The 20,400-nt window shown below is 47.5% G+C and overlaps 2 protein-coding genes across 2 annotated transcripts in view; both read right to left on the reverse strand.

Moving 5' to 3' along the window:
* The window catches only part of LOC143955431 (uncharacterized), a 74,092-nt gene that overhangs the window by 45,904 nt on the left and 7,788 nt on the right, over window positions 1–20,400 (reverse strand). The window contains 1 exon segment of the mRNA XM_077465479.1: window positions 2,028–4,751. Coding sequence (XP_077321605.1) covers window positions 2,028–4,751 — 2,724 coding nt within the window.
* Window positions 4,736–12,883, reverse strand: LOC143955926 (uncharacterized). The gene is made up of 2 exons (XM_077466049.1): window positions 11,948–12,883; window positions 4,736–11,819 (listed from the first exon to the last, which is right to left on the reverse strand). Exons 1-2 carry the CDS (start codon window positions 12,329–12,331, stop codon window positions 11,616–11,618), a joined length of 588 nt encoding a protein of 195 aa, XP_077322175.1. The 5' UTR covers window positions 12,332–12,883; the 3' UTR covers window positions 4,736–11,615.

The following is a 20,400-nucleotide window of genomic DNA, read 5'->3' on the forward strand; positions in this document are numbered from 1 at the left end:
GGACTTGTGTCTTTTTTTCAACCTCACCTACTATGTAAGAAATGAGATTGCCCGTCAGTACATCAGGATTGATGGATTTTCAGATATACACTATATTATCAGAAGTATTGGGACGCCTGCCTTTTACACGCACCTGAAATTTTATGGCACCCCAGTCTTAGTCCGGAAGGGTTCAATATTGAGTTGGCCCCCACCCTTTGCAGCTATAACAGCTTCAAATCTTCTGGGAAGGCCGTCCACAAGGTTTAGGAGGGTGTCTATGGGAATGTTTGACCATTCTTCCAGAACAGCATTTGCGAGGTCAGGCGCTGATGTTGGATGAGAAGGCTTGGCTCGCAATCTCTGCTCTAATTCATCCCAAAGGTCTTCTATCGGGTTGAGGTCAGGACAGTCAACATTCCTCCACCCCGAACTCGCTCATCCATGTTTTTATTGGACCTTGCTTTGTGCACTGGTGGGCAGTCATGCTGGAACAGAAAGGGGCTGTTCCCACAAAGTCAGGAGCATGAAATCGTCATAAATGTCTTGGTATGCTGACGCCTTAAGAGTTCCCTTCACTGGAACAAAGGGGCCAAACCCAACCCCTGAAAAAACAAACCCCACACCATAATCCACCCCTCCACCAAATGATTTGGACCAGTGCACAAAGCAAGGTCCATAAAGACATGGATGAGCGGGTTTGGGGGTGGAGGAACTTGACTGGCCTGCACAGAGTCCTGACCTCAACCCGATAGAACACCTTTGGGATGAATTAGAGCGGAGACTGCGAACCAGGCCTTCTCCTCCAACATCAGTGCTTGACCTCACAAATGTTCTTCTGGAAGAACGGTCAAACATTCCCATAGACACCCTCCTAAACCTTGTGGACGGCCTTCCCAGAAGAGGTGAAGGTTATTATTAAGTGATTTGGTTTGGTGAAACACGTTAACCTCGCTGCTATAATCCATTGGTGGTAGTATAGTCCATTGGTGGTAGTATAGTCCATTGGTGGTAGTATAGTCCATTGGTGGTAGTATAGTCCAGTGGTCTATTGACGTAGTGCGTGGATTTTTACGACGAAAGCAATTTTTACGATTAAAGCATTCATACTTCTGAAGATCGGAGTGCGGTCACCTCTTTTGCACTTACTTTGACGGCCTTCCCAGGAGAAGTTGAAGCTGTTATAGCTGCAAGGGTGGGGCCGGCTCAATATTGAACCCTACGGACCAAGACTAAGACTGGGATGCCATTAAAGTACATGTAAAGGCAGGCATCCCAATATCTTTGGTAATATAGTGTAGCACAGTTTTCGTCTTCAGTCCCTGTTAAGATATGCGAAGGCCCGTCAGAGTTGCTATGGGCAACAGCATAGAAACGGCACTTTTAGAAGAATGATACAGTTCTGGATGATAGATAACTCCACCCAACATCTCTTCTCCCGGCTCGCTTGGTAAAAGTTTTACAGTTCTTTGGCTCGTTGGTTGACTATGTGCAGGTTACCACAGGGGAATCCCCGGACGAGACCCCCCAATGTAGCGCAACCCTCGCAGAAGCTGCTGGACTTCTGTTTCCCCCCCCCCAATTCCTGCACAGCCAGGCAACATGCATTTCCAACATATCCCATAGTTTGTGGACTCTATAACTTTCCTACAGACTAAATATTATACACTGATTTGGTTTATTTTTACCAAAGAAATGGAGCAGAATACATAAATTCATGAAAAAAGAATCTTTATTGACAAAATTTTATAACAGAAAGAGAAAAACTTTTTTTTTTTTCGCTAAAACTTTTTTTGTTTTGTTTATACAGCAAAAAAATTAAAAACCCAGTGGCGATTAAATACCTCCAACATAAAGCTCCGCCCGTCTAAGGTGATGCTTTATATCAGAGTATATCTGAGGTGTATATCAGGGTGTGCTTCTTCCCCCACATGTCCAGCAACATTCATATACAAGACATTTCCCGCACTCACTAATACACCTCCAGGGTTGTGTGGGAACCCCTGATGTACAGGAAGACAGGACTTCAGTGAGGAACAATTCCCTCACTCAGGACAGGAATATGGCTTCTCCCCCGTGTGAGATCTCTGATGTCTGGAAAGACTGGACTTCGCTGAAAAACATTTCCCGCACTCAGGGCAGGAAAACGGCTTCTCCCCCGTGTGAGACCTCAGATGTATGTAAAGACTGGACTTCAGGGGTAAACCCTTCCCGCACTCAGGACAGGAATGCTGCCTGTCCCCTGCGTGAGGCCTCTGATGTGTGGAAAAAAAGGCCTTCACTGCAAAACATTTCCCGCAATCAGGACAGGAATACGGCTTCTCCCGCGTGTGCAATCTCTGATGTTTGTCAAGACTGGACTTCACTGAAAAACATTTCCCGCACTCGGGACAGGCGTACGGCTTCTCCCCCGTGTGAGACCTCAGATGTGTGTTAAGATGGGACTTTGCTGAAAAACATTTCCCGCACTCAGGACAGGAATGTGGCTTCTCCCCCGTGTGAGACCTCAGATGTGCGGTAAGATGGTCCTTCGTTGAAAAACATTTCCTGCACTCAGGACAGCAATGCGGCTTAGCCCCTGTGTGAGATCGCCGATGTGTGTAAAGATTGGACTTCAGTGAAAAACATTTCCCGCACTCTGGACAGGAATACGGCGTCTCCCCAGTGTGCAATCTCTGATGTGTGTAAAGACTGAACTTCAGTGAAAAACTTTTCCCGCACTCAGAACAGGAATAAGGCTTTTCCCCTGTGTGAGATCTTCGATGTTTGTTAAGACTGGACTTCATTGAGAAACATTTACCGCACTCAGGACAGGAGTACGGCTTCTCCCCCGTGTGAGACCTCAGATGTGTGTAAAGATGGGCCTTTACGGGATAACATTTCCCGCACTCAGGACAGGAATGTGGCTTTTCCCCTGTGTGAGACATTTGGTGTCTGCTGAGAATGGATTTCTTTGTAAAACATTTCCCGCACTCAGAACAAGAAAAAGGCTTTTCCCCCGTGTGAGATCTCTGATGTGTGACAAGTTCTGCTTTTTTTATAAAACATTTCCCGCACGTAGAACAGGAAAATGGCTTCTCCCCCGCGTGCAGTCGTTGATGAGTGTGAAGATTGGACTTATCTGAAAAACATTTCCCGCACTCAGGACAGGAAAACGGCTTCTCCCCTGTGTGAGATCTCTGATGTATGAAAAGATGGGCCTTCTTTGAAAAACACTTCCCGCACTCAGTACAGGAATACGGCTTCTGACCTGTGTGAGATCTCTGATGACTGTAAAGATTTGACATGTGTGAAAAACATTTCCCGCACTCAGTACAGGGAAACCTCTTATGTGTTGGAAGGACGGCACCGTCCCGCACAGTCTGAGGTTCCTCGGGATAAGAGGAATACGATGGTCCGGCACCGTCCCGCACAGTTGGAGGTTCCTCGGGATAAGAGGAATACGATGGTCCGGCACCGTCCCGCACAGTCTGAGGTTCCTCAGGATAAGAGGAATACGATGGTCCGGCACCGTCCCGCACAGTCTGAGGTTCCTCAGGATAAGAGGAATACGATGGTCCGGCACCGTCCCGCACAGTCTGAGGTTCCTCGGGATAAGAGGAATACGATAGTCCGGCACCGTCCCGCACAGTCTGAGGTTCCTCGGGATAAGAGGAATACGATGGTCCGGCACCGTCCCGCACAGTCTGAGGTTCCTCGGGATAAGAGGAATACGATGGTCCGGCACCGTCCCGCACAGTCTGAGGTTCCTCAGGATAAGAGGAATACGATGGTCCGGCACCGTCCCGCACAGTCTGAGGTTCCTCGGGATAAGAGGAATACGATGGTCCGGCACCGTCCCGCACAGTCTGAGGTTCCTCGGGATAAGAGGAATACGATGGTCCGGCACTGTCCCGCACAGTCTGAGGTTCCTCGGGATAAGAGGAATACGATGGTCCGGCACCGTCCCGCACAGTCTGAGGTTCCTCAGGATAAGAGGAATACGATGGTCCGGCACCGTCCCGCACAGTCTGAGGTTCCTCGGGATAAGAGGAATACGATGGTCCGGCACCGTCCCGCACAGTCTGAGGTTCCTCGGGATAAGAAGAATACGATGGTCCGGCACCGTCCCGCACAGTCTGAGGTTCCTCGGGATAAGAGGAATACGATGGTCCGGCACCGTCCCGCACAGTTGGAGGTTCCTCGGGATAAGAGGAATACGATGGTCCGGCACCGTCCCGCACAGTCTGAGGTTCCTCGGGATAAGAGGAATACGATGGTCCGGCACCGTCCCGCACAGTCTGGGGTTCCTCGGGATAAGAGGAATACGATGGTCCGGCACCGTCCCGCACAGTCTGAGGTTCCTCGGGATAAGAGGAATACGATGGTCCGGCACCGTCCCGCACAGTCTGAGGTTCCTCGGGATAAGAGGAATACGATGGTCCGGCACCGTCCCGCACAGTCTGAGGTTCCTCGGGATAAGAGGAATACGATGGTCCGGCACCGTCCCGCACAGTCTGAGGTTCCTCGGGGTAAGAGGAATACGATGGTCCATCTACACTGTGTGGTGCCGGATGGACATTTGAGGTAGTCGGGTTTTCTCCTGGACTATACTGTGTGATGTCCTCATCTTCTACTTTACAGTCTGGAGACAAAGTGAGACAATCCTCTGAGGTTTTCCTCATCTCCCGTCCATCTACTAAAATAGAAATACAAAGATTATTACTAGACATGAGCTGATTGGTTCCCCTAAACCAGGACTCCGCCCACATCGGGCAGCTTTGTCTCTGAGGATCTTACAATTCCCCCCTCAAGGTAACTAGTAAATGGGTCCTCTGATCTCCTACCAGATCATTTCTTTATTCATGGACCTTAGTCAGAGAGGGAGGAAACAACGAGAACTGTCTTCTATAGGAGTGACAAAAAAAAATGTCTGATCCATTGAAAACTTGGAAAACATATGATTTCAATGGATCAACCATTTTTAGATTATACAAACCTGGTGTTGTAACAGATTTGCCTGAACAATAATGTCCCATTTCACAAAACAAAGAAGATATTTTCTTATCTTCGGTGGGTAAAGAAAAGCGACAGACAGCCTTAGACAAAAGGGTTATACAGACTGTTATCACGTAGAAATCGCCCTCGTCCAGCAAAACCCATTGTGTTAGATTTTAGGAGCTGTGTAGATACCTAATCCATCTCTAAATATTCACTGAGTTTGTCCAAAGTTCACTTCAAATGGTGCAGTCAGTATTGTGTTTAAAATACATGTGGTTATAAGTCATTCAAATTATACATATTATATTCCAGGCCACAGATACGATTACAATTTTAGTATCTACTGACCTAATGATAATTCTGTTATAAGGTAAAAATATAAAGGTTATGACTTAGTACAAATTATAAGTAGAATTGTTTAACCACTTCAGCCCCAGACCATTTGGCTTATTATTATCTCCTACCAGATCATTTCTTTATTCATGGACCTTAGTCAGAGAGTGAGGAAACAACGAGAACTGTCTTCTATAGGAGTGACAGTGATGAGGGGATTATAGGACGAGTGTCCCCTCCCCCTCTATCACTCATTGTCATCTTCCCAACACAAGAAGTCCTGCACTTCCTTATTTAGTCCATGATTTAGTCATGAATAACAGCGGGGCTGAGCCCCACCAGAGGTCAGAGAGTGAGGATGGGGGGAGAACAACCAAGATGAAGACTGGACTGATCCTGAAGACCCCCATCATTGGGTTATTGACTCCTCCCCCATTATCACTTTCTGTTTAAGGGTCCAAAGTCTGAGGATGTTATCACATTATTATCAACATGTAAAAGTCTGTCCTCCAATCAAATCATCAGATATAAAATGTCCAGCTGGTAGGAAATGGGTGTAACAAAAGAGAATACATATTATGTGTATATATAGCAGTGGGGGGAGGGGAGAGAGAAGTGTGACCTTTGCGACCCGGTAGTTCCGTTACTGGTGGCAGAAGATTTTTATTATTTTTTACCACTTTATATTCTTACAAATTTAGTTTTTATCATGTATTACAACTTTTTTTTACGAGCCCCATTAGGGGGCTCTGGTGAGATTTCAGGGGTCTAAACAGACCTCTGAAGTTCCACATTCGAGACGGAGAAAGGAGATTGAGGACACAACCCCCCCGAGTGTGCTCACTCTTCCAGAGACTTCTGGACTCTCTCCAGCTTCCTGGACTTGCTCAGCTTTCTCTGCCTCCCGGACCCCTGTAGCAATCTAGGTTTTCTCAGTTCTGTGGCAAGGAATCTCCCCAACTAGGGATGTAGTCTCCTGGCAGGAACACCCAGCCCTCCTGATGTGGCTCGGTCTCCAAAAGGCAGCAACTGCTCCGGCAGCAGATCTGATCGGCTTATAATGACTTTGTGCCCCTGGACACGCACAACTGACAGGACCCCAGGAAAACCCGGACACAGGATTGCAGATTCTGCCCCAACCGCAACACTTTGGAGCCTTCAAACTCCAATCTAAGAATACCAGGCCTTGAGAAAGCGTCAAACACAGATTTCTCCGACCACAAATAATCTGGAGCTCCTCAAACTTTGGAGCCTTCAAACGCCAGGCCCCAATCTGGGAATACCAGACCCCAAGAAAGCTTCAAAACACAGATTTCTCCGACCACAAATAATCTGGAGCTTCTCAAACTTTGGAGCCTTCAAACTCCAGGCCCCAATCTGGGAATACCAGACCCCAAGAAAGCTTCAAACACAGATTTCTCCGACCACAAATAATCTGGAGCTCCTCAAACTTTCTAGCCTTCAAACTCAAGGCCTTGAGAAAGCTTCAAAACACAGATTTCTCAAACCATACCAAATACTCTGCAGCTTCTCAAACTTTGGAGCCTTCAAACTCCAGGCCCCAATCCGGGAATACCAGACCCCAAAAAAGCGTCAAACACAGATTTCTCCGACCACACCAAATACTCTGAAGCTTCTAAAACTTTGGAGCCTTCAAACGCCAGCCCCCGATCCAGGAATACCAGACCCCAAGAAAGCTTCAAACACAGATTTCTCCGACCATACCAAATACTCTGAAGCTTCTCAAACTTTGGAGCCTTCAAACTCCAGGCCCTGATCTGGGAATACCAGACCCCAAGAAAACGTCAAACACAGATTTCTCCGACCACAAATAATCTGGAGCTCCTCAAACTTTCTAGCCTTCAAACTCAAGGCCTTGAGAAAGCTTCAAAACACAGATTTCTCCAACCATACCAAATACTCTGCAGCTTCTCAAACTTTGGAGCCTTCAAACTCCAGGCCCCAATCCGGGAATACCAGACCCCAAGAAAACGTCAAACACAGATTTCTCCGACCACACCAAATACTCTGAAGCTTCTAAAACTTTGGAGCCTTCAAACGCCAGCCCCCGATCCAGGAATACCAGACCCCAAGAAAGCTTCAAACACAGATTTCTCCGACCATACCAAATACTCTGAAGCTTCTCAAACTTTGGAGCCTTCAAACTCCAGGCCCCGATCTGGGAATACCAGACCCCAAGAAAACGTCAAACACAGATTTCTCCGACCACAAATAATCTGGAGCTCCTCAAACTTTCTAGCCTTCAAACTCAAGGCCTTGAGAAAGCTTCAAAACACAGATTTCTCCAACCATACCAAATACTCTGCAGCTTCTCAAACTTTGGAGCCTTCAAACTCCAGGCCCCAATCCGGGAATACCAGACCCCAAAAAAGCGTCAAACACAGATTTCTCCGACCACACCAAATACTCTGAAGCTTCTAAAACTTTGGAGCCTTCAAACGCCAGCCCCCGATCCAGGAATACCAGACCCCAAGAAAGCTTCAAACACAGATTTCTCCGACCATACCAAATACTCTGAAGCTTCTCAAACTTTGGAGCCTTCAAACTCCAGGCCCCGATCTGGGAATACCAGACCCCAAGAAAACGTCAAACACAGATTTCTCCGACCACAAATAATCTGGAGCTCCTCAAACTTTCTAGCCTTCAAACTCAAGGCCTTGAGAAAGCTTCAAAACACAGATTTCTCCAACCATACCAAATACTCTGCAGCTTCTCAAACTTTGGAGCCTTCAAACTCCAGGCCCCAATCCGGGAATACCAGACCCCAAAAAAGCGTCAAACACAGATTTCTCCGACCACACCAAATACTCTGAAGCTTCTAAAACTTTGGAGCCTTCAAACGCCAGCCCCCGATCCAGGAATACCAGACCCCAAGAAAGCTTCAAACACAGATTTCTCCGACCATACCAAATACTCTGAAGCTTCTCAAACTTTGGAGCCTTCAAACTCCAGGCCCCGATCTGGGAATACCAGACCCCAAGAAAACGTCAAACACAGATTTCTCCGACCACAAATAATCTGGAGCTTCTCAAACTTTGGTGCCTTCAAACTCGAGGCCCCAATCCGTAAATACCAGGCCTTGAGAAAGCTTCAAAACACAGATTTTTCCAACAATACCAAATACTCTGAAGCTTCTCAAACTTTGGAGCCTTCAAACGCCAGTCCCCAATCCGTAAATACCAGGCCTTGAGAAAGCTTCAAAACACAGATTTATCCGACCATACCAAACACTCTGAAGCTTCTCAAACTTTGGAGCTTTCAAACTCCAGGCCCCAATCTGTAAATACCAGGCCTTGAGAAAGCTTCAAACACAGATTTCCCCGACCACAAATAATCTGGAGCTTCTCAAACTTTGGTGCCTTCAAACTCGAGGCCTTGAGAAAGCTTCAAAACACAGAGTTCTCCGATCATACCAAATACTCTGGAGCTTCTCAAACTTTGGAGCCTTCAAACGCCAGGCCCCAATCTGGGAATACCAGACCCCAAGAAAGCGTCAAACACAGATTTCTCCGACCACAAATAATCTGGAGCTTCTCAAACTTTGGTGCCTTCAAACTCGAGGCCTTGAGAAAGCTTCAAAACACAGAGTTCTCCGATCATACCAAATACTCTGGAGCTTCTCAAACTTTGGAGCCTTCAAACGCCAGGCCCCAATCTGGGAATACCAGACCCCAAGAAAGCGCCAAACACAGATTTCTCTGACCACAAATAATCTGGAGCTTCTCAAACTTTGGTGCCTTCAAACTCGAGGCCTAGAGAAAGCTTCAAAACACAGATTTCTCCAACCATACCAAATACTCTGGAGCTTCTAAAACTTTGGAGCCTTCAAACTCCAGGCCCCGATCCAGGAATACCAGGCCTTGAGAAAGCTTCAAACACAGATTTCTCCGACCATACCAAATACTCTGAAGCGTCTCAAACTTTGGAGCCTTCAAACGCCAGGCCCCAATCTGGGAATACCAGACCCCAAGAAAGCGTCAAACCCAGATTCCTCCGACCATACCAAATAATCTGGAGCTTCTCAAACTCGAGGCCTTGAGAAAGCTTCAAAACACAGAGTTCTCCGATCATACCAAATACTCTGGAGCTTCTCAAACTTTGGAGCCTTCAAACTCCAGGCCCCAATCCATAAATATCAGGCCTTGAGAAATCTTCAAAACACAGATTTTTCCAACCATACCAAATACTCAGGAGCTTCTCAAACTTTGGAGCCTTCAAACGCCAGTCCCCGATCCAGGAATACCAGACCCCAAGAAAGCTTCAAACACAGATTTCTACGACCATACCAAATACTCTGAAGCTTCTCAAACTTTGGAGCCTTCAAACGCCAGGCCCCAATCTGGGAATACCAGGCCTTGAGAAAGCTTCAAACACAGATTTCTCTGACCACAAATAATCTGGAGCTTCTCAAAACTTTGGAGCCTTCAAACTCGAGGCCCCAATCTAAGAATACCAGGCCTTGAGAAAGCTTCAAACACAGATTTCTCTGACCATACCAAATACTCTGGAGCTTCTCAAACTTTGGAACCTTCAAACTCCAGGCCCCAATCTGGGAACACCAGGCCTTGAGAAAGCTTCAAAACACAGATTTCTCCACTCAAATGCCCCAGAGCTTCTCAAACTGAAACTTTAAGAATCCCGTGTCATTTCCATATTGATTTCCTAAGCTCACATAGTTTCTTGTTTGTGCTGAAGACCAGGCAGGATGGACTGGATCAGTCACTGGTCATGGGTGGGCGATTGTGTGGGGGGAGTAGGGAGATGTCCCTCCGGTAGGGTGTGCCCAGTGATGGATCCAGGCAGTGAACCCTCTTAAGGCTTGAGTCCGGTGTCTTTTTTGGAATGGTCTTAATGTCATGTAAACTTGGAATAGTCAGAAAGAAGGAGCGCCCGGTGTCCGAAAGAATAACATTTTTATGGTAGATTAAGAGGCTTTTATTGAGAGTAGCGACAAGTACATCCAGCCAACGCATTTCGGCTTCTTCAGGGCTGTTGCTGCACGCTATGAGATATAGATATAACCAGCATGGGAATCTTTTTCCATCCAATGGTGTGAAGTAACAGCCCTGAAGAAGGGAAAGCCTCTCTCCCGGAACGTGTTGGCTTGATGTACTTGTCACTACTCTCAATAAACCTCTCTTAACCTCCCACCAAAATTGTATTCTTTTAGACCTCGGGAGCTCCTTCTTTCCTACTAGTCACACCGTGGCAGGGCCTCGCACCTGTCAGTGGTCATAAGGCTATGGCTGATTGGTGTATATTATATGGGGAACAGCAGTTAGGACTGTATAGTATCAGGACTATGAAGCATAAAACATAAAGTATATAGTGCAGGGGTCAGGAGTATGTAACGTACAATATAAAGTAATGTCAGGACATTGGTATTCAGTAATCCATGGAAGCCTAAAGGGGTTGTAAAGTCTTGTGGTTTGCATTCTATGCACTAAGGTGGTAACCCTTCTGTGCTGTAGCCCCCCCCCCCCCAGAGCCTCCCTTTTACTTACCTGAACCCGATCATTCCAGCATCTAGGATGAGCTCACCAGCTCCAGCCACTGTCTCCGGTCCTCATCGAATAGATTGATATTGGCTCCCGTTGCTGTCAAAAAAATCCAGTGACGCGAGAATTGGGGGAGGGGCCGAGTTCTGCTGTCTGTGTCAATGGATGCAGCAGCAGGACCTGGGCGCGCGCCCACACAGTTTCCCCCATGGAATCCGGCTCTCTCCATGAGGGCGCCCGATCAGGAGGAGGAGCCAGGAGCACCGTCAGGGGACCCCAGAAAAGGAGGATCGGGGGTGCTCTGTGCAAAACCCTTACACAGAGCAGATAAGTGTAACATGTTTGATTTAAAAAAAAAAAAAAACCTTTACAATCACTTTAAATGTTTACATGAGACAAGTTGCAGAGGTCCCACACCGCTCCTCCCATCTCCTGAGACTGCACTCAGTGACTTGGGTCTGAGACTATACAGACATATCCCTCCACCCGGCACAGCCAGCAGACAACACAACAAGTAATCCTGGGGGGATTGTTCTGTCAGAGATCTTACTAGACCCGGGTATGGGGCAGAAGTCCCAAGGTACATACCCCAGGTGCCTAGATCTAGTAATGCCTATGGGAAAAATCTACATTGTGACTGCCAGCTGACCCCCAGAATCTCCATAAATCCAGTCTAGAGACATAAATTGTGTCGGCAGCACAGAGAAGGAAGATTATCGGAGAGAAATCCAGGAATACAGGACGGGGAACACAGCTCAGGAAAGTGACCAGGGGATTACAGGCTGATATCACCCAGCCCCCGCCCTACTCTGGACCAATCAGTGAGCAGTATGGGTGGAGGAATGGATTTAGTGTTAATGACCCACCTGTGCTGATCTCTGTAGGAGTGTCCTCCTCTATAAATGTCCCCGTTATTCCATCCTCCTCCATAGACTGCTGATCATCCCTCACATACCTCTCTTCTTCTTCTGATTTCACCTCAAATTCTATATCTATCAGATCTTCATCCTAAACCAAGGAAAAAGATAGAAAATGTCATCTGTAAAATATAAGCTTTAATATTGTGACATAATATTTAAAAAAAATTCACACATTGTCTCTAGGAGTCCATGTTCTAGATACTCCGTCCCACCAACCTTGTAATGGTGGGGGATGGTGTGACCTTCCTGTGTGGAATCCCGGGAATACAGAGGACGGGGACATCTCTCTGGGGGGTTCCTGGTATTTGGTGGCTCCATCATATCCTTGTGTCCTTCAGAAAACTCCTCCATCACTCCATACTCCTCATCCTCCTCTTTATACTCTTCTTTAATATCAATATTATCATCCCCAAGGTTTTCACGGGGACATCTCTCTGGTGGGTTCCTGTATCTGGATGACTCCTCCATGGTGTCCTGGTACAGATCTTTGTGCTCTTCCCCCATCACCCCATCCTCATCATCCTCCTCTTTTATCTCTTCTTTAACCTCAACTTTAGGATCTCTCAGGTTTCCACTCTGAATATAGAATAAAAATGACATCAATGGTAACAATGCAGATAATGTACAGATCCTAATGATACTATCAGTGATTGTTCCTCATCTACCTGATGATGGTGGGGGATGGTGTGACCTTCCTGTGTGGAATCCCGGGAATACAGAGGACGGGGACATCTCTCTGGTGGGTTCCCATTACTGGATCCATCTGTAGGAAACACACACACTGACTGAATACATTGTTTCTATGTGTTTATCAGATGATGGGGGATCTAGGTGGAGCCTCCGTACTGCTCTCTCCTTTACAATAAAGTCTCCTCTTACCCGGTGATGTGAGGGGCGGCTGATTGTCCATCATGACGTCCTTGTAGAGATCCTTGTGTCCTTCTAAATACTCCCACTCCTCCATGGAGAAATAGACAGTGACATCCTGACACCTTATAGGAACCTGACACACACAATGATACAGTCACCATCCAGACACATCCCTTGTGTGGGACCTTCACAGACATCAGGAATAATTATTATCCCTCAAAATATCTACATACAGCTTATAAAATACAAAACTATGCATTATAAATCTACCCATAAAAAAAAAAACCCATCCCGTAATATCATATAATCCATTATTATAGACCAGTGATGGTGATCTTCGGCACTCCAGATGTTTTGGAACTACATTTCCCATGATGCTCAATTACAATGCAGAGTGCCTGAGCATCATGGGAAATGTAGTTCCAAAACATCGGGAGTGCCGAGGTTCACCATCACTGGTCTAGACTGATGAGGTGAGAAGGTTATTGGTGGGAAAGGTGAAGAGAATGTTCCGGCCACGTACGTGGGGGAATGTTCTGCCCCTGAAGGGATTAATCTAGGTTCCCACACTATATATGTGTGTATCATCATCTGCTGGAGATAAAAGACATCACAGTGACTATGGAGGAAGAGGACGGACATGACGGGGGGGGGGGGTTACTGGGTGTAAATAGAAAAGATCTTATTACCTGCTCTACTGCCACTTCCACCAACGTCTCCTCTCTACTTCCTCCCAACTCACTTCTGACCCGGAACTTCCTGTCTGCACCTGACATCACTTCCTGTCTTCCATAGAGACTTCCTGTCTGGGTAGAAGTGAGATCACCACCTTGTGGCTTTCAGAGGAACTGCAGTCCTAAGAAACGTCTCGTAAGGGCTGATTTACGAAAAGGCAAATAGACTTTGCACCTTGCAAGTGCAGCTCCAGACATCTCAAGCCTCTGGGATACTCCCGCATTTGACGGCGGGCTCACGGAAACACCCGCGAGTGCGGCACGATCTCCCGGCTGAGACTGCACTGCCACTCAGCCTGGAGCAGGGCCGGACTGGCCTACCGCATAGCTCCCAACTGTCCCTGATTTTGAGGGACTGTCCCTGATTTGTCCCTCTTTCCCCCTCATGTTGCTCTGATCTCTAGAGTTGTATATAAAATAAACTTTTGATCTATCAAAAAGTGATTCCCAGCGCTAAACCTTTCCTTCGATTTCTAAATTGCTGCATTTGTACATTTTAACCAGTTGCCGACCGCCGCACGACGATGTACGTCGACAGCATGGCACGGGCAGGCATATGGGCGTACATGTACGTCCCTTGCCTCCCGCGGGTCACCGGGAGCGATCCGGGACGAGGGGGCGGCCATTCATTCATGGCCACCCCCTCGCGATCGCTCCCGACGAATAGAAATCCCCCGTGACATCACTTCCTCTCCTGTAATGTAAACACAGGAGAGGAAGTGATGTAATCTCTCCTCCATGTCGGTATTTTTCGTTCCGACACGGAGGAGAGAGGATCGGTGAGTTGCACCAACACTCTACACACACAGTAGAACATGCCAGGCACACTCACACCCCCCCGATCACCCCCCCAATTACCCCTGCCCCCCAGTCACAGTGACACCAATGTCTTTTTTTTTTTTTTTTTTTGCATTGGTGTCATTTGTGACTGTAATAACTGTTAGGGCAGTTAGGGTTAGCCCCCTTTAGTTCTAATGTACCCCCCTAACCCCCCCAATAAAGGTTTAACCCCGTGATCACCCCCCGTCGCCAGTGTCACTAAGGCTGGGTTCACATTGCAGCGGTTTATGAGAACGAATGTGATTCGCACCGCACTGCAGTGCAAATCACATCCGATCTCTGTGCGATTCGAGTTCAGCCATTCGCCGCACCCGCCGCACCCGCCACACCCGCCGCAAACTCGCACGGGACCCTTTTTTTGGCCCGCAGCAGAATCGGATCGCATGGGTGTTCACACCATGCGATCCGAGTTTGCAGATCGCACTGCGATATGCGAACTGATCTGGGGGTGTCATTAACATTTCACTGACACTCCCAGCAGTTCGCATAGGGCAGTGTGAACTGCCGCCGGGAGGCATGCGATGCGGGAACCCGCCGCGGATTCGTGGCGTTCCCGCATCACTCCAGTGTGAACCCAGCCTAATAAGCGATCATTTTTCTGATCGCTGTATTAGTGTCACAGGTGACGCTAGTTAGGCAGGTAGGTATTTAGGTTCGCCGCAGCTTTTTATAGCACCAGGGACCCCCATATACTACCGCATAAAGCCCCCTGATTGCCCCCTAGTTAACCCTTTCACCAGTGATCACCATATAACTGTTACAGGTGACGCTGGTTGGTTAGTTATTTTTTTATAGTTTCAGGGCACCCGCCATTTATTACCTAGTCTCACTAGTGTACCCCTAAATTTAGGGGTGTCTACTTTCTAAAATGGGGTCATTTGTGGGGGTTTTGTGCCATCTTGGCATTTTATGGCCTTCAAAACTGTAATAGGTAGTGAGAAGTGAACTCAAAAATTTACGCCCTTAGAAAGCCTGAAGGCGGTGCTTGGTTTTCGGGGCCCCGTACGCGGCTAGGCTCCCAAAAAGTCCCACATATGTGGTATCCCCGTACTCAGGAGAAGCAGCAGAATTTATTTTGGGGTGTCATTTCACATACGCCCATAGCATGTGTGAGCAATATATCATTTAGTGACAACTTTGTGTAAAAAAAAAAAAAAAATTTTTTTTTTTTGTCATTATTCAATCGCTTGAGGCAAAAAAATAAAATATTCAATGGGCTCAACATGCCTCTTATCAATTTCCTTAGGGGGTCTACTTTCCAAAATGGGGTCATTTGGGGGGGTTTTGTACTGCCCTGCCATTTTAGCACCTCAAGAAATAAGATAGGCAGTCGTAAACTAAAAGCTGCGTAAATTCCAGAAAACGTACCTTAGTTTGTAGATGTGACAACTTTTGCGCAAACCAATAAATATACAATTATTGACTTTTTTTTTACCAAAGACATGTGGCTGAATACATTTTGGCCTAAATGTATGACTAAAATTGAGTTTATTGGATTTTTCTAATAACAAAAAGTAGAAAATATCATTTTTTTTCAAAATTTGCGGTCTTTTTACGTTTATAACGCAAAAAATAAAAATCGCAGAGGCAATCAAATACCATCAAAAGAAAGCTCTATTTGTGGGAAGAAAAGGACGCAAATTTTGTTTGGGTACAACATTGCATGACCGCGCAATTACCAGTTAAAGCAGCGCAGTGCCAAAGTGTAAAAAGACCTCTGGTCATTTACCAGCAAAATGGTCCGGTCTGAAAGTGGTTAAAAAGCCAATATAAAGGAATAGTTAGTGGTAAAACAAAAGCCCTTGTGGATTTAATTAACCTTTTTTATTTTTGGTTAATTCTCCTTTAAGGGGGTGTGGTTGGGGGCGTGTCCTATGCCTACATACATTTGCTAGTAGGTGTCCCTCATTCCCATCTCAAAATGTTGGGAGGTGTGCTACCGGGATACCAAGAAATTTCCCGGTAGGCCGCCTGCCCTGGGGCCGCGTTGAGCTGCGATCAGGCCCGACCCTCTTCCTCCCTCCGTGTAATCACAAACAGCGGGTGTGTCTCCCGCTGTGTCATGCAGCTGCAGTCTTAACTGTTCGGCGGCCATCCACTGTAACAAAGCCCAGCCTTCTTGTCCGTGATCAGGGCCGGGACAAGGGGTGGGCAGGAGGGGCGGCTGCCCCTGGCGCAATGGTTTATTGCAGGGGTAGGGGGCACCCTGACCCTAACCCTAAGGGAAAGGGGGGCTCAGTTTGGCATCTTTACCCTGGGCGCTGGATGACCTTGTCCCGGCATTGTCCGTGATACACGGAACACCCACTCAGTTTCCCAGCATTGTATCCGTGTTCAGTGTTCCGTCTATCATGGACGAGGAGGCGGGGCTTTGTTACAGTGGGCGGCCACAGAACAGTTAAGACTGCAGCTGCATGACACAGCGGGGGACACCCACTGTGTGTAATCAAGGTACTGGCGAGGCTGCAGATGGGCACTGATGAGGATATAGATGAGAAGGGCACAGTGAGGCTGCATTGTTGACACTAATGAGGCTGCAGATGGACACAGTGAGGCTGCATTGATGGGCACTGACGAGGCTGCAGTGTTGGCACAGTGAGGCTGCAGATGGGCACAGTGAGGCTGCAGTGTTGGCGCTGATGAGGCTGCAGATGGGCACAGTGAGACTGCATTGATGGGCATTAACGAGGCTGCAGATGGGCACAGTGAGGCTACAGATGGGAACAGTGAGGGTGCAGATTGGCACAGTAAGGCTGCAAATGGGCACAGTGAGGGTGCAGATTGGAACAGTGAGGTTGCAAATGGGCACAGTGAGGCTGCATTGATAGCTCAGTGAGGCTGCATTGATGGGCACTGACGAGGCTGCAGATTGGCACAGTGAGGCTGCAGATGGAAACAGTGAGGGTGCAGATTGGCACAGTAAGGCTGTAGATGGGCACAATGAGGCTGCATTGTTGGCACTGATGAGGCTGCAGATTGGCACAGTGAGGCTGCATTGATGGGCACTGATGAGGCTGCAGATGGGCACAGTGAGGCTGCAGATGGAAACAGTGAGGGTGCAGATTGGCACAGTAAGGCTGTAGATGGGCACAATGAGGCTGCATTGTTGGCACTGATGAGGCTGCAGATTGGCACAGTGAGGCTGCATTGATGGGCACTGATGAGGCTGCAGATGGGCACAGTGAGGCTGCAGATGGGAACAATGAGGGTGCAGATTGGCACAGTGAGGCTGCATTGTTGGCACTGATGAGGCTGCATATTGGCACAGTGAGGTTGCATTGATGGCTCAGTGAGGCTGCATTGATGGGCACTGACGAGGCTGCAGATGGGCACAGTGAGGCTGCAGATGGGAACAATGAGGGTGCAGATTGGCACAGTGAGGCTGCAGATGGGCACAGTGAGGGTGCAGATGGGCACAGTGAGGCTGCAGTGTTGGCACTGATGAGGCTGGAGATGGGCACAGTGAGGCTGCATTGATGGGCACTGACGAGGCTGCAGATGGGCACAGTAAGGCTGCAGATGGGCACAGCAAGGGTACATTGTTTGCACTGATGAGGTTAGAAATATGCACTTCACTCCAGACTACACTAAAGTGTACCCCCGGAGGAGTGACTTCCCTGAAATGAGTTTTTGTAGGTTGGGATGTCTGCAGCTTAGCCAATAAGCTGAGGCTTGACAGGGATACTTCAACTTCAAGTCAGACCTCCAACTCTAGAGATGGCCGTACATCGTGTACACTTGAAGAGTAAACTGTCCTCCAGTTGGCTCTCTCGTTCCCGTGTCAATGCCCACCTTCCCTATCACAGCCGGATTTAGGAGGGACACGCTGAGCCTCTATGCCCGCTCCTCCTGTCCGGCGTATCTCCACTACCTCACTCCCAGCAATGGAATGGAGTGCCACCGATCACCTAGCGCTGACTCCACGCGTCCTCTGTTATCTCTTCCTCTTCCGTACCTAGTGCCCAGCCTGAGAACCTCCGAGTGCTGATCTTCTCCCGTTGCCCAACAATTCTGCAGTTAGCCTTCATCGTGGGCGGCTTGTTTTTTATTTTTTTTCTGTTTTCGGGTCCGCCGGTGCGACGTGCGTCATGATTGATGATAGATCTACATCGGGAGGCCTGTTTTCTTTTTAATAAAGGAATTGTAAAAAACTGCCTGCTGCCTATATTTTTGATACTTTTTTTGTGAATGGGTAGGGATACACCTTACTCATTTACATAGGGGGGGGGGGGGTGGAATCTGGGGGCCCCATTGTTAAAGGGGGCTTCTGATAAGCGCCCTGCCCGCAGACCCCCACAACCACTGCGCAGGGTTGTCAGAAAGAGGCCATTGCCCCCATCAACATGGGAACAAGGTATTTTAGGGTGAGGAGGGCAGATCCACCCTCTGCCCCAAAGCGCCACCCCATCGAGGGAATGTGGCCTGGAATGCTTCAGGAGGGGGGTGCTCGCTCGCCCCCCCCCCCTTCCCGGGCCTGCCAGGCTGCATGCTCGGATAAGGGTCTGGTATGAATTATGGGGGTGACCCCATGCCATTTAAAAAAAAAAATGGCGTAAAATCCATACCAAACACAAAGGGCCTGGTATGCTTGGGGGGGGGCTGTTTTTTTTTTTAATTTTTTTTTTTTAATTTTTTTTTTTTTTCGGCAATGGCTTGCAATCACAATGATTGGTTTACATGTCAGTTTTTTCTCTTTATAAATGTCATTTTTGCTGCAACAGGTTCTATACATGGTACAGTTGCATCACTTTACAGGCAGACTAAGAGGACCCCCCCCGCCACCGGAACTGTATTTAAAGGAATTTTTTATTTTTATTGTTTTACATTAAACATCATTAAAATCACTGCTACTTTAAAAACAAAAATGTTTTGCATTGATACATGTCCCCCAGGGCAGTATGCGGACCCCAGTAGAAGTCTGTATTGGACGAAACACATCGGGCGAGGCACACTATTCCCCATATTGCTTTTATCACATGTGATTGTTTTTATACGTTTTTTGTACATTGGTTTTTACCCAGTATGCGGACACCAATACCCTTTTTTATGGCCAATAACTTGAATATAAGCCTTCAAAATGGCCACTTTTGATTTTTCATGTTCGGATCCAATGGACTTTAATAGAGTTTGTGGCTCGGGGTCGTTTTATTTGTCTGTTCGGGAGTTCTGGTGTGAACCGAACCCGGAGGGGTGTTTGGCCCAACTCTAACTTCTGACCACTGCACTCTGTACACTGGGCTGTATGTGATATACTCCTGACCACTGCACTCTACCCTAAGCTGTATATGATAAACGCCTAACCACTGCACTCTATACCCTGGGCTGTATATGATATACTCCTGCACTCTGTACCCTGGGCTTTATATGATATACTCCTGACCACTGAACTCTGTACCCTGAGCTGTATATGATATACTCCTTGCCACTGCACTCTATACACAGTGATGTATATGATATAGTCCTAACCACTGCACTCTATACACAGGGCTGTATATGATATACTCCTGACCACTGCACTCTGTACACAGGGCTGTATATGATATACTCCTGACCACTGCACTCTATACACAGGGCTGTATATGATATACTCCTGACCACTGCACTCTATACACAGGGCTGTATATGATATACTCCTGACCACTGCACTCTATACACAGGGCTGTATATGATATACTCCTGACCACTGCACTCTATACACAGGGCTGTATATGATATACTCCTGACCACTGCACTCCCTTCGTAGGCAGGTTGATGTAGGATATTATAGAGTATCTCTCAAAAGTTGGTACACCCCTCACATTTGTGTAAATCTTTCCTTCTCTCTTTTCATGTGACAACACTGAAGAAATGACACTTGTCTACAATGTAAAGTAGTGAGTGTACAGCTTGTATAACAGTGTAAATTTCCTGTCCCCTCAAAATAACTCAACACACAGCCATTAATGTCTAAACCACTGGCAACAAAAGTCAGGACACCCCCTAAGTGAAAATCTCCAAAATTGGGCCCAAAGTGTCAATATTTTGTGTGGCCGCCATTATTTTCCAGCACTGCCTTCACCCTCTTGGGCATGGAGGTCACCAGAGCTTCACAGGTCACCACTGGAGTCCTCTTCCCCTCCCCCATGATGACATCACAGAGCTGGTGGATGTTGGAGACCTTCCCCTCCTCCACCTTCCATGTGAGGATGTCCCACAGATGATCAATAGGGTTTAGGTCTGGAGACA

This window comes from Lithobates pipiens, unplaced genomic scaffold, assembly GCF_037356315.1.
Source record: "Lithobates pipiens isolate NorthernLeopardFrog02 unplaced genomic scaffold, aLitPip1_a1.2 Scaffold_35, whole genome shotgun sequence".
NCBI lineage: Eukaryota > Metazoa > Chordata > Amphibia > Anura > Ranidae > Lithobates > Lithobates pipiens.

Bases quoted from the DNA above. Each gene is read 5' to 3' on its own strand.
- LOC143955926 (XM_077466049.1), bottom strand. From the start codon at position 12,331: ATGTCATTTTTATTCTATATTCAGAGTGGAAACCTGAGAGATCCTAAA. The intron at 11,820-11,947 runs GTTGGTGGGACG...TCCTTGGTTTAG, and splicing joins CCATCCCCCACCATTACAAG to GATGAAGATCTGATAGATAT.